The sequence below is a fragment of the Pyxicephalus adspersus genome, chromosome 4 (genome assembly GCF_032062135.1).
Source record: "Pyxicephalus adspersus chromosome 4, UCB_Pads_2.0, whole genome shotgun sequence".
In the NCBI taxonomy this organism is placed as follows: Eukaryota; Metazoa; Chordata; class Amphibia; order Anura; family Pyxicephalidae; genus Pyxicephalus; species Pyxicephalus adspersus.
Window position 1 is genome coordinate 29,611,496 of NC_092861.1, and position 15,325 is coordinate 29,626,820.

At 37.8% G+C, this 15,325-nt stretch overlaps 1 protein-coding gene across 1 annotated transcript in view; it reads left to right on the top strand.

Annotated features, from left to right (window-relative positions):
- The window catches only part of RAB6B (RAB6B, member RAS oncogene family), a 34,378-nt gene continuing 19,053 nt past the window's right edge, over positions 1-15,325 (top strand). The window contains exon 1 of the mRNA XM_072407639.1: positions 1-342. Coding sequence (XP_072263740.1) covers positions 273-342 — 70 coding nt within the window. The 5' untranslated portion in view covers positions 1-272. The remainder of the gene's footprint in view (positions 343-15,325) is intronic.

The following is a 15,325-nucleotide window of genomic DNA, read 5'->3' on the forward strand; positions in this document are numbered from 1 at the left end:
GAGATGTGGAGCAGAGAAGCCTAAGCATCCTTATTCACCTACTGTAGTGCCTGCTCTGCCTCTCCTAGGGAAAAAATTAACCTATTCCTGTCTTTCTGTCTCTGCAGACACCACCCAGTTAACCCCACACTCCTCCCTCTACTCCAGCTTGCATTAAGCATCCTTCATCCAGATCACACACACAGGACCAAGTCCAGCAGAGACCAGCTTGCAAAGAGGGAATTTGGCTGCTCTTTTTCCTGGTCCTGTCTCCTGGTCCTTCCCCGAGCATCATGTCTGCAGGGGGAGATTTTGGAAACCCACTGAGGAAATTCAAGCTGGTCTTTCTAGGAGAACAGAGCGGTAAGTGCAATCATGAATAAAAAATGTCATTTTTAATGGTTCACTTATATTAAATATCTTTTTCCATATATATATACTGTATTGAAAATAGACCGGCGTCTTCCAGCCCGTCATACCTCAATGTCAGCAGGTTCTCTGTCTGCAAGATCCACCATCATCATTCCCCTCCCCATCAGTAGAAATACCTCATCTTCTTGGAGAGCCCCATTTATAAGTAGCAAAGGGGGGCTCAGGTGAGGTTTATATTAACCCCACCTACACTGACGCAGAAGTGTAACCCCCTGACAGATTACCCATTCTTGTTTTTATCGACATTGCTCAAATATAGATTTTTTTTCCCAAAACTGCCCTTCCAGCGCAAGATGTTGGTTTTATTCTAGAATCTTGTGTATATCATTGAATGATCCTTGTCCATGGGAAAAGAAGAATTGGAAGAAATGGTCAAATTGGACGTTCAATGATTGATATGTGACCTTAGCAATAAATACTTTGTTTTCTAGGCTGAGGCCTCCTGATTTTGGTAGGTTTGCATACGACAGGTCTCCGCCATAAACTAGGCTGCATGAAATGAGTTAATGAATATTAAAAGGCCTTATTTAGTATATAGAGAAATATGTTTTCTTTTTATAACATAGCAGGTTGCAAGCATCCTATGGAGTTGGACACACCCTTAATGACTCTGGGGATATGTGCAGGAGACACACAGACAACCTCCCTCTTATCTGTAAAGGAGGATGTGAAATGATGTTATTCAAGGGTGGTAAATGTTTATAGAAGCTGGCAATATCGCATACTGTCTGTCTTACCTATCTCGCATCAGAGGCGGTGAAATCTTAAATATTTATTGATTCAGCACATCAAAAAAAAAAAAAAGGCATCACACATAAAATAATCTTAGCTTGATCTGAAGATTTGCATCTTTAGGTATCAAACAAAAAATGATCATTCTGCAGTAGGGTCATATTAAAACAATGATTCATTTAAGATAACAGTGAAAGTCCAATATATGAAAATGTCTGGTCGGTAATATAGGTACTTGTTGCAAATTTGAATAAAAGGTAAGAGAATACAAGGCTAGTAAAAGGTGGTAATGTTTTTCCCTGTATTTTTATTTTTATATTATGCTTTGAATTAGCTTGAAGCAATATAGATTTACTGCTATTCAGCAGATCTGAATATGGCTTGAGAAAGGAATTGGGTGTCTTGTAAGAATGAACATATACTATCTCACTGTCTACATATAAATGAGATAATAAAAAGTAGAAAGTTGCAGCAGGTTTGGGGGTGTCACTAATACAACCAACAGATTGCTTGGGGGTCAATCTGTGCACTTTCCTTTACCAGTGGCACCAGTGATAATCTTACTGAAATGGCTGCCATGATTTGCTGGGTGGCACGGTATAATAACACCAAAATGATTTCATTTTTTAATTATTAATAATAATTTATTACACTTTATTATCTTTCATTGTGTGCTGACCATTAAAATAGAGATCTGGTCACCTTGAGAGGAAACAGTGCATTCTGCAGCTTTATAGATCAAGGATATTCCCAGCTTGGAATGTCACAAAGCATGCCGGGTCAAAGGTGACAGCTGAAGGCTAATATTTAGAGACATAGTGACCCAAGCAGAAAAGCAATTAATATCTGAAAGCCTTTATGGGCAGCTGCTGAGGAATGAGACAGGAACAATTTTAGATATTACATTGAGGGATGTAATGGCAGTGAAAAAAAGGGGAGACAAGCTGCTCTTGGTGAATAACGGAAGAATAAAACATAGATACCATAAAGGAAATTGTGTAAAAAAAAAGGGTCAACCATGACAGCCAGAATTCATATTTCATTGATGTGAAAGCCAGGAATGGAAAATCTAATAATTTGCCTGGTTAATAGCATTTTACCAATAGTGAATATGAACAAATTAGGATGGTACAAATCTCACCCAATCTTCTCTAGTTCTGTTATTTCTGTATTGAAATTATCAGTGTATCATGCATTGGAGTGATCCTAACATGGCAGATCTAGCTGAGATGATGCCAAGATTAATGATAAGAAATATATATAATCTGCTTAGTATTAAATATAAGGCTCTCTCTTGGATGCTAAAGGTTACAGAGCGCAAATGCTTTGACTAACCTTTTTTAACTACCATCAAGCTGTGCATGGTTAATCCCAGAGTGTACCAATTTCCTTCCGGGGTAATCAATACTTAATGAGGTCTTCGGTTTAATTCATATGGTTAATGGCTTCCAAATGATTTTCAGTGATTTACACGTGTGCTTTGTTCTTCATAATTCTTTTCGAAACATACCTTCATTTCTCTTTTGGATTTAACTAATCACAAATATCACAAATATCAAAACAATACATTTCTATGGCAATAAAATATTCATCCAATTAAAGTGTACCTGTCAGCCTCCTGCAATGTGAATAAGGCAAGCTGTAAATTTGGTTGTCAACAGCACAGGAGGATGGTCGCTTACTAGAGGAAATGGTACACACTTCTTAGATTAAAATCACATTTAACATATTTTAATTGGGCATTTACCCTATTATAATGAATCAGCTGTGGAGTTTGTGTAGACCTTTGGCCCTTCATATAAGAGGGGATGCTAGCTGTCCTATTAGGCATTTAATTTATAATCAAAAATTAAATACACGAGAATGGGACTTTCCTAGGAATGGGTAGCGGCAGCAGGGATGAATGGGGATCTTTGTAGTCCAGGGGACCATTGAACAGTATTGGAATGCTCACATTTGATCCCAGGAAACCCGAGTGGAATGACTCCAGGGAGCATAGTATCAGCTCATGTTTACAGGGCTGTAATGTGGAAAATACATTGGCACGTAGCCTTGATGGTTCAGCGGTTTTATCTTCTTGCAGGATAGCCCTGACTATGGCTATTTATGGCACATTGTCATTTAAAGGTTCATTGACACCATTGAATTGGCCACAAGCTAGTATAAGGTAAGTAGACACTATCACTTCTACTGCCAACCATCTAATCTGATTGATTTTCCAATTGGTAATCAAATAGTTGCAAGTATAGTTATCAAAAAAGGTTGCATGCCTATGAGACTCTACCTTCTGAATGCTTTTAGGAAGAATAGGATCCTAATTCCAATTGGATTTGATACATTGTGTATACACACAAAGCTACTTTTCATCGATATTCACTGTCTCATCACCCCATATCCACTTGAGGACCAAAAAATGGAAATGCTTATGGATGGCTTTGCTTCAGATTTAATTTTTTTGGATTGTTCCATTTTAAAAGTTTCACCTTCATTAGACAGGTCATTATTGCAGGGGATGTCCCTTCTCTAATAATCCCTCCTAGCTGCCTGATCACACCAAGAAATAGGATGTCTGGCCATCCCAGCTTACCTTGTGTGTGTCAGGAATGAGTGAACTCCTGCACGCCTTCATGAAGATCGTCTCTAGGAAGAAAAGATGGCGGTGCCCTGCAACAGAACAGAGACAGTTGTTTATAGCAGGTTTACTTCCACTTGAGGGCCTAGTAAACACAAGCCTAAGACCTGCAGGTGGACAGTACAATATTGGGGTAAATGGTTACAATCCTTACTAGAGTTCCTTCAGATGTTACCAGGGGTTGCTATGGTTGAGCTATGCCTAATAGACCACCAAGCTGATGGTGATTGTATAGTTTGGGTCCAACATCACTTAGCAGAGCAAACACTATGACATAAATGACCTTCTTAGCTGTCTTTAGGAGACATTTTGGCCACCAATGTAACAGGAGCTTTTTTCCAACTGACCATGAATGCAAGGAGCATTCATTACACCACTTAAATGGTTTTAGCAGGGGGACCTTAGATTAGTTTATTTGTTCCTATAAATTAAAAAGGTTGAGAAAGTCTGCTCTAAAAGAAATCTTTATAAAATTCACCCTGGCCTGCATTTTAGTTGCATGAGAGCTAAATTTTCTGTTGGTGAATATTGCTTTAGCATGTAGCAAGAATCAGAACATGGCTGCTTTCATTGGAGGTTCCTGAAAGAGTGGGCCCTATCACAATCCCAGCTATAAAACCCACCCCATCCATGCATTCATTTAGAATACTAGTGCATTGTGTTTCCCTGGCCTTCTCCCTGCATTGGAATATTTGGTGCAAATGTTTTGTTTCTTTACTGCATGCTGGAATATAATTCTTCGCCAGTCCACTTTCCTATTTCTACATTAGCTAATTCATTTCACAGGAAAAGTTCTCCTCAGCTGTCAGCACTGAATTCTAATAATATCAAACAGTGCTCATCTCCCTGGCAGATAGGGTGCTGCTGAAGATGGTGTTGGTGTTTGGCTAGAAGAGCTGTCAATCACCCAGGCCAGACACAAGAAAGTGTTTTGTGTATGCTGCAGCGGCCATACAATGATCACCTTTTCTTTGGGATGCAGGAGGTTCAGGGAAGGACACAGCGTCTTTGAGAAGAATCCTAATGACCTGTTTTAGTCTGGGATTAATTGCCAGTGGGTACTTCAGCTCTCCAGAGAAGATGATTCTCCCACAGCTGAAGGCAAAGGCGTGCACTTTGCTGCATCACAGCAATACATTCACTGATGTGAAGACCATGCAATGCTAAGAACAATGATTAGATGCAATGTGCAGCAACCCATGGCAGCCAATCAAACATCATGTAGTATATTTGTTAGCAATGTTAATGCAATAAAAGATAAATAATCCAAGCTTCCGAATTTATCTAAGCTTTTTTTTTATGTAAACGTGCAAGCCCTATTAGTATTTTGAGCCCTGGATACTTGTTACAATCCACCAATGAATGTGACTATGTTCCATTGAAATCTGCTATTGGTTTCCACAACATAATTGACCTCAGTATTACTTTAATAAAAAGGAGCTAATTGTCTAAAGGGATTTTTGCTGTTCACTTACCATAGTAAATGATCATCTTGCCAGGCCATTGTCATGTCATTTAGCTTAGTGAATGCGATGAAGATTCACTTTTGTGAGGAATATGCATTCGTGTGCAAGAAATCTAAAAAAAATGTTATTTTTTGCATATGTTTGGATAGTTAAAGTCAACAGAGGTTTATCTCATTTACTAAAGGAAGTGAAATGTCCCTTGCAGGAGGATAATTCCAAGTGAACAGACTATGCTTCTTTATTAATCAGCTTGTGTAACTTTGTAACTGTTTTGTTTATTTCATATTACTTTTCTTGATAACAAACCTTTCATGGATTGAGTTCAGTTCCATTTCACAAATGCATTTAAGGAAGCAGATATATTTTGCATTTATGTATTTTTAGCTATTTTGTTTTTCTAATACCAATTTAACATGATGCTTTCTACATGCAATTTTCTTCCCTTGTTTGCACTGAAAATTAATCCCACACCTCGGTGTCAATAAATTGATTTTTCATTAACTATAACTATAGCATACTGATCTTAAAGAAGACTTTTCACTAAAATGTATATGACAGCTACCCCCCATCTAAAATACTTTAAATCCCAGAATGACCTCATCCAGGCAAACAGGTGGGAGCCTTGGGTATAAGGTGACTATATATTTCCCTTTCTTGTTTGCCAGTGGTTTTATTGTAATTTTTATTATTATGAATTTGTATTTATAATTGCAGGGACATATTACGCAGAGCTTTACAAAGTTCATTATAACCAAGTGTCCCACAATCTAATGTCCCTACCATAGTTGTATGTCAATACATAGTCCAAGGTCAATTTTGTGGGTAGCCAGTTAACCTAACTGCATATTTTTAGGATCAGGGAGGAAACCCCTGAAGAAAACCATCACAAACGCAGGGAGAACCTAGGACCCTAATACTGAAAAGGCCACTGAGATTGGTGGTTGGGGGGGTATAGTTGTATTTTATTTAGGTAAAAAGTCCTCTTTAATGGTATATTCTGCTAATAATATAAAGGTTTACCCTGCTTTATTTTGGTTGGGTGTTTGAGTAACATTGCATATCTACATAATAATACATAACAATACTCTCCTGGCATGTCAAAATATATAGCTGACTATCAAAGATAATAACTACTTTTAATTTAATACTTATTAAATTACCTACTTATTATTATTATTATTATTAATATCCAGTATTTATATAGTGCTGACATATTACACAGCGCTGTACATATTCCATACTCATGTCACTAACTGTCCCACAAAGGGGTCCACAATCTAATGGCCCTACCATAGTCATATGTCAATAACACAGTCTAAGGACAATTTTGGGGGGAGCCAATTAACCTAAGAGCATGTTATTGGAATGTGGGAGGAAATGGAAGTACCCAGGGCAAACCCACGCAAACATGGGTGGAACTATCATCTTATCATTAATTATCAATTTTTGGTGCAAGTGACTATGGTTAGACACACACTCTCTCCGTGTCTGCTGGCATTCATATTGATTTTACAGTGCTGTTTAGTTCTATTGAGAAGAGAGTGGGGAGGACAAGCAGGAGGCACCCCGCTGCATCCTTCACCATAGGTAATGACAGCAGTCGTCCCAGGTTGATCCCTTAAATGGCATCACAGGAGACTGCTGTACACATGCTGGATTTTTACCCAAGACATTTACTATCTAGCATGTGTACATATATCAACGCTACAGTCACATTGCATAATGAAAAGTTGTCTTGTGTCGTACACAGAAAAAAAAAAGGCCACCTGTGCTTCTGGCTGTTGTGTGCAATGCATTTCATGGCAATGTTAGACATTTATAGTTATTTCAATATACAGTCATAGCCAGCATTCAGGATGAATTATATTGTTTGCATCTACTGCGGGCAGTATTGTTTTTTTCCTTCCTTATAATTAGTGTGATGGATTTTCACTCTGGTAGGTCATTGAGTAAGAAGCTGCACCAGTAGATTGAACAGATATTTACACTGCATCGGGAATAGGATTCATCTCTAGGCCAGCATATTGGTCCTGGATGATGCCTGAACAAAGATTGCTCTGGTCTTCCGGTGATGTAATGGAAGAAAGCATTGTCATTTCTGTTAAATCCATGTATGTGTATTATATACATATGTATATTATATTATATGCATGTCCTTACCATGAAAATAATATATCTGACTTTAGTTCCACTTGTTATTGTAGTAATAATGTTCCGTTACATACAACAAAATCCTGACTTTTAGCAGTTTTTGGCAGTCACTGTAATGAAAGCTGGCATGTATTTGATAATATGATAATAAATACAAACAAAAGATTAGCATTAATTGCAGTTCACAAGAAGAGTCTCCAGTTCAGGTGACATAGCTGGTATTGTTCTATCCTTAAAACTGCAAAGGGCATTTCTATATTTTAGAGAGTTTATCTTAGAAGAACTTGTGATTTAATTTCTTCCTAGGGATATTTACTTAGTGGATAATGGTTTGTTCTCCTGCACGGTCTCTAGGGAGAATCCACACAGATCTGGAACAGTCCCTTCTGTCTTTGTTGCTACGTTACGGTACATCAGTGAGGAACCTTTGACAGACCCTTTCGGTCACTTTCAGGTTGCACAATTCCTTATATTCTACCAATATATGGGTTTTCTGTTGAGATCTGACAAATGAGGCATTTTATCTTAAGATGAGAGTGTTCGGGGTCAGTCTTTATCATAGCATCCAGGCAATATTTGGAGGTTTTATTCACGGATGCTTTAGAGACTAAATAATAAAAACCCTTACCACATGTGATTCAGCTAATAAATCACAAAACAAATCTGCAATTTGCTAATGATTTATTTTAACGAAATATCAATTATCTGGAATAGCAGACATATACAATTTACAAATCATGATTGCCTGAATTCCCAATTGTGTGAGGCCTGCCTGCAGAATGGATATACATGTGAGATTTGCAGGTAAAATGTCAATATCAGTCTTCTGATAAATAAAAACAATACGAAAAAAGACCAATCATTATGTGTGATTAGTAGAATTATAGAGACCTATGCTACCAATGCTTCTTGGGGTTATGGGGACCAACCTATTGGCATATGGGCCTTGATCTGGGAAAAAAACAAGAATCTGTAATATTGAACCTAAAATTTTAGTGGAAGAAGGGAGTTGATGTTTTAGATGACAATCAAATAACATTGTAACAAGTTAAAACCGTTATCTCAATTCCATGTAATGAGTGAATAGCAGAAGACTATGTGCAGGCTGGCGGTAAGGTTATGGTGAGTTGCAACTTTATCATGGTTCTGAACACACATCAGCCCTTAGATGATAAATTGGGTGATAGTGAGTGGTTCAGAACTCCCATTAAAGTGTGCAAATGCTGGTTCTTTAGGAACAAGTGCAGAAGTAAAGTGCCAGCTGCCAGGAGCCATGTGGGCACAGCTGTTGCCACTGCAGGTTTAGAGGTTCCCATTGCAGATTTGGAGGTTCTCATTACAGGTTTGGAGGTTCCCACAGCAGATTTGGAGGTTCTCATTACAGGTTTTGGAGGTTCCTACTGCAGGTTTGGAGGATACCATTACAGGTTTGGAGGTTCCTACAGCAGGTTTGGAGGTTCCCACTCCTAGTTGTAGCTAGCTTAAATATTTGTGATGTGTTGTTCATTATATCACAGCCGTTCTGTTACTAGCAAACCATATTTTTGTCAATCTGGTGAGGGGGGTAACTGGGGTATTGGGATAGCCACTGGGGTAAATATATATATATATATATATATATAATTTTATTTATTATTTTATCTATTTTTTTCTATAAAAATGCAACACAGTACTGCTAATCCAAATTAAATAGAAAAAAACATTATCATATCATAGGTCTATTATTTTCTGGATCAGGTCTACCAGCTTGGATACTAATATGCCCAGCTACATATATGCCCAGGTACGGACCCTAAAAATAAGCTCTAGCATAATTTTTCTGTATTTTTGAGGATGCTGGAAATATAAGCTGTACCCTGAAAATAAGCTACAATATATATAAATGCATGGACAAGAGGTTCAAATTTAAGGAAAGCACTATTGCTAGACATGAGAAATTGGGGCCAAAGGTTCTAAAGGAAATGGAGTCACGAGAAATTCAAGATGGATTTCAGGGTTTGGAGAGTTATGATGATGTTCCAGAATGTGATGACATGACTGTATTTGAATAAATGTTGATTGTTGTTCATGAAAAAATAGGAAATATAAAATAAGCCCTAGGGCATTTTTTGGAGCAAAACTAATTTTAAGACATTTATTATTATCTGGGAAACAGGATGTATGCTCTATTGTCTTTTATTTGTATACATTTGCCTGATTGTAACAGGTGTGTAGCTTCATAAACAAGAATCGAAAACTGCAACATTTTACAAACCCTTTCTAAATTCAAATGGAGCACTTCCACAGAAAATATTTTTGTCCATGAGATAGGGTTATGGTTTGTCATATGTACCATGTTAAATGTAAGTGGTGTACAGTGCAGGTTTATTAAGTAATGGCCAAAGTGTGAAATGTGTACAAGGACGTAAAGGGACCAAAGTACCAATAGCTTGCGTATTGTATAAAGGGGCTAGTAAGTGTGCAAGTAACAGGTCCACGTTGTTCATAAGAACCACAAATCACATTTCTCTTTTCAAAAAGTTTCAGAGAACAAACGGCGGAATTTTACTGATAGCTGAAGATATTAATATTATTAATATTATTATTAATATTATTAAACAGGATTTATGTAGAGCCAACATATTAAGGAGCGCTGTACATTAAATAGGTAACACATTTATCCATGAGCGTATTGTATACAAGAGCTCAATATAACATTCCTGGTGTTACATTGGCCTCCTGTCAATTGTGGCTGTGAAGGTGAATATAGAGCCTGTGTTATGTAGGCGTTCTGTACATAAGCATTGGAGATGGCACTTGCTTATTACAGTGATCTTGGAGTGTACGTATTTTTATTTTTGAATCGGGAAGAATTAGAATCTTTGCTTATTGTTTTTTAGTCTGTATCTCCGCTGAGTAGAATCATTAGCACAGAATGTAAGGGAGGTGGGCTGAGACAGCAAAACTCAATATAAGGGAAAACTGCAGCAGGTATGCGCAGACCCTTCTAGATGCCTCCACTCTATACACATTAACAGCTTTTTTGATATTTAATTTGGAGTCAAGCAGTTGGGTCAGCTGCTGTCAGTAAAAATTTAAAAATATAAGGACGTCAAGCCAGGCATGCTGGGGAAAATTAAAGAAAGAAATTTAACACCTAGCTTTTTTTTTTTTTGAAAGATGTTCACGTATGGAAGGACATCAGGTGCTCCCTACAGTTGCCAGAGAGGGGGTTGGAATTTGGGATCTTAGAAGGAAATAGAAAATGAGAATTGTAATTAGAATGACTGCTGTGTGAAGTAATCACAGTCTGCTGGTATATAGATTAGCCTCAGGCTAATTTAAGCAGGAAATTAAAGTTTGATTGGCAGGAAAGAATAAGTAAAATCATGTATTTAAAGGAAAAAACATTGTGAACCTATTAGTAGATCCATGTTTTCTAATATTCTGTAGGTAGGGATTGTTTGAAATAAAGTGCTATGTGGAAAAATTCCTAAAATTACATAATAATTGTTAGAGCTGTAAAAAGGAACATTGCACATGTCTTTACAGTTACTTACAGAAGATGTACATCTTAGTGCAATAACGCTAAGGATTTTAGCTGGGGATGCCAGTAATTTTACCGCAAGATCTCTGCAGGGGCAGTGAGCTAATTACAAGAACAAGGGAAATAGGATACTGGGAAATCCTTGTGTCTGTACACTAATTACTGATACCATTGGTCCTTGGAAGTTTACATTTCATAGACTGGTCTGTAATGAGAACATGTTCCCTAACGTGTCCCTAGCATGTCCCCACACATCATAGCCCTATTCTTTTCTAGGAATGTCTGATTACTGTCTATGCCGACCCAGCATCTCCACTCCTCCCTTTATGTCCTTTCATAAGCTTTAATGTGGATATTGGGGGAAAACCCTATCAAGGGTTGATGATACCTTCATAGTTCTGGAGCCATCACCTTTTGGTAGGTGCAGCTGCATGACTCTAATGATGTGTTTAGGTATCTTTTAGGGGTTATTCTAGCCACCACTGTAAGGGAGCATTTTTTCCACTGGAAACCAATTTAGGATGCTTTTTTCCTATAAGTTAGTTTAGCATTAGTTTCCTGAAACCTGAACTTTATTTTGAGGAGTTCCTAGGGACAAAAAGTTGAAAAAGGCTGCTATAGAGCAGTGGTCGCCAACCTTTACAGACCTACTGACCCCTAAATGTACGGGCTGTGGACCGTGCATGCGCCAGGAGCTGTGTGTCACTCAAAGGCGAAGAAACTTTCCCCATACTGACGTCATGATACCAGAACCTGTTTACTCTCAGGTTTGAGCCTGTGATTGGGCAGGTTGTGTCCAGAGACACAACACACCCACCGTCCTGAGCCTGTGATCTATACAGAAGACATGGTCCGCAGCTCTGGCCAGAGCCGTGGACCACCAAAATTTTCTCCGGTTGGTACCACTGCCCTAGAGTGACAGTGCATTGACAGCTCTGAGTCTGCGGGGGATGGTGACATTACATCCAATACAATGGTGCCCATCAGTAGTCTCAGGGTAAGTCTAAACACAGTGGTCTTTTACCCATAAATAACGTGCACAAGTGCAACAATGATATCATAGTAAGTTTATTGGCACGGGTTCTTTAACATTTAGAATTTGACATTCGAACATTTTTTTTTAGTCTAAAAATCAGAAAATGATCAAGAGGCATATAACATGAAGGCAGAATTTGATGAGTCTACCACAGTTCTAGTTTATGACGAATAAAACCATACAATTAGCTGTGTGGAGTAGCTATACTTTTGCTGAAGTTTGAAAAAATCAGCTCTGTAGCTGATATTAAAGACACTGGACCATGTGAAAGGGGAATTTTCATTCATGTGTACCCAGGTCAACCCGGTCTTTGAATATAGGTCTGATTTCAGCACTCATTTATTTAACTCACAAAAGACCTTGTAAAGGTGTATTTGTAGTAGTGATTAATTGCACAGATTAAATGTAGCAGGCTTTTTGTGGTAGAAACCTTAGTTAAAACAAATTACTATTACATGCAACATTAGCCTTGTTAGCTGAAAGTGATTTTGTTTTTAACAGTCCCCACCATAATTAAACTGCACGGAATGGGGATGATTTACTAAAGAAATGTATGTTGTTTACTTGGCAAAGTATCTCCGCATTCAAAGTGAAATATCCCTTGCAACCCCAATGTGTATAAAGTCTTAAAGTTTAAATCGGATCACAGAGCTGGTGTTCTGGTCCTAGTGGACAACATTTCAGTTCCTAAAAGATATAAATGATTGGAAAAATATGTAATTTCTGGTTTGAATGCTTCGTGTAACTTACAGAAATAATATGTCTGATCCTAATTTGGTCAACCAAGACAATCCATAAGCCAGTCTTTATGAATTGATCCCTGACACATTATGTACCGGTAAGTTCTGGGTGTGCTCAGGAGTTTGTCCAGAACCAAGCACTACAGGCATGGCACATGTTCTGTGCAGTGCACACATAAAGCAAAAAGATACCAGGAGAAGATTTTTTTGCATATCTTTTTGGCTAAAAACTTCTGCCTCTGGGTAACTTTTTGTTATTAGTGAGTTTACTTTTTCTTTAAAGAACTCCAACTTTGTCTTTTTCAGTCCCATCTGCCTATTTATCTGTTTGGTGGAAAATAATGTTGCCCCCACCTCTATGCACCTAAAGTCCTAATTGAGAGGGTTTTCAGTAGCCAAATAAAGGGGAATATTTGCATAGAACAGGTTTTGTTTTGGTCAATGGCTTGAAGTATCTCCAACTATTTGTTTTATTGTTTGGACACTCAAAGATATCATCTAGTTCTGTTGTACTGTGCCAGCTTCAGAAATCCAAAGCTAGTGCATTTGTGCTATGCTTTATAAATGTTCATTTTTTGTATACATACTGCTGTTTTTATGTGGGTCCCCAACTGTCTGTATGATGATCAGCCTCCCATTGGAACCACTGACTACTATAGACACATCCTGTTTTGCTGTTACCTAAGTGCTGCTTACCATATTTTAAACCCACATTATCCTTGGGAATATTGAATCCCTGGAAATGGCTCTGCACCAATTAGTATAGCAATTAGCATTGCTCTTGCTAGTATCTGTGCATACATAACAGCATCCTGTAATATCTGGATAAGAAAAGGTTATCTGTAGAGAGCTCCTCTTCCCTGTGCACCCTAAATGCTGAGACTCAGCAATTCTTCTGCTGCAGATAGTGTATTGTGCATTGCATTTGTATGTATAAAACTAGTGTGACTTCAGTGTAAGCATATCCTGACAAAAGACCAAATCATTGTCACTCATACTGTCTGGGGCCAGATTGAAGTCCATAGGATTAAAAGATATGTCCTTTCATTAGAGCTCATTATGAGTACAAAATGTACTGATGTAGTGGGTCAGTGGAAGCAAAATTGCCCTGCATCAGTAATCAGTGGTAGTTCTAAAAGCCCTAGCATCAGTAGTAAGTGGAGGTAAACCATGGATCAGTTGGACAGAATAAATGCCCCTACAATAGTAGAAGTAAAAAAAATGACCCATAGCAAAAATCAGTAAGTGTAAACGTTGCTAAGGAACAGATTGAGTAATGGGTGCCACTGATGTCAGTGGAAGTTAAAAATTCTCCTACACTGATGGTTAGTAGGAGTGAAAAATTCTTCAGTGTTGGGGGGAATAATAGGTCCTTCAGTGTCAAAATTGGTCCCCCATGACAGTGGGAAGTATAATTTACCTGTGTCAATAGAATATGGTACCCAATTATTGATGTTCAGTGGTCACTTACCTTGTAGGATCCATATCCTATACCTATTCTTGTTGTGAAATCATGGACCAGACTATACAGGCACTGTAAGAAGAAAAAATACATAAAAGCCAGCTAGGGACCCCTACCAGGTGCTGGAACTTTAGGTCCACTGGTTCCCCTCACTGCACCCTATACAATCTATACTTAGATTGTTTTCTGGGCAGGGTCCTCCTGTGTTACTGTCTGTATCTGTCATTTGCAACCCCTATTTAATGTACAGCGCTGCAAAATATTTTGGCACTATATAAATACTATTTATTAAAAATTATAATAATAATACCTTGCACATCAAATATTCCAGTCTTGCCTTGCCCATCCAACAGTATTAATGTGTACGTATATGATACATGACAGGTATATGATACATGATCATCTTATGATTTCTCTTGCACAAATGTTGCACGATAAGGAGATAAGGATATATGCAATCTAAATGAACCTATTGATACCAACCCGATAATATGTGGACTGACTCACTGGCCATCTGGAATACATATGTAAGGAAGATGCTGCAGGTATTTGCAGGAACTCAATGTATCTTCACATTGGACCTAATATCTAATGCATTACAAAGCAGCACAAATAAATGCATTTGCTCCAACTATGCTGTACCTATAGAAGTCATCCAATGACTCCCAAACCAATTCTATTGCATTTCTTCATGTAACATTGCAATGTTTGCTTTGTAAAGCCAGTGTAAATGAACCCTAAAGCCTGTGATTCATTGCTTCGGTAGCTGTCAGGAGTAAATTTATTTAGTGACAGTTAAGGTTTAGCTATGGAGGAAAAATTAGGAAAAGCAATCTGATCCTTCAGTTTATAGATCACAAGGAATTGAAGCAAACACGTTTGTGGTTTATTTGAAAAAATACCAACTGAAAATGAGAATTTTACAGGCAAGAAAGGACACGTGTGGAATTTTGTTGGGATAAAAAGAAAGAAACAGAAAACTGTTTAAAAACTGGAATTTATATTTACTTCTTTCATCTCAGAAAATACCCTCTAAGGCAAAATAGCATACTGAAATTCAGTAATAACCTCTGCTGTATACTATTGATGTACAAGGCAGCAACTGAAATCAATTATGCTAAATGACATCCAGTGCCCAATAGGAAATGAGTGGTAAAGGTAAAATTTCT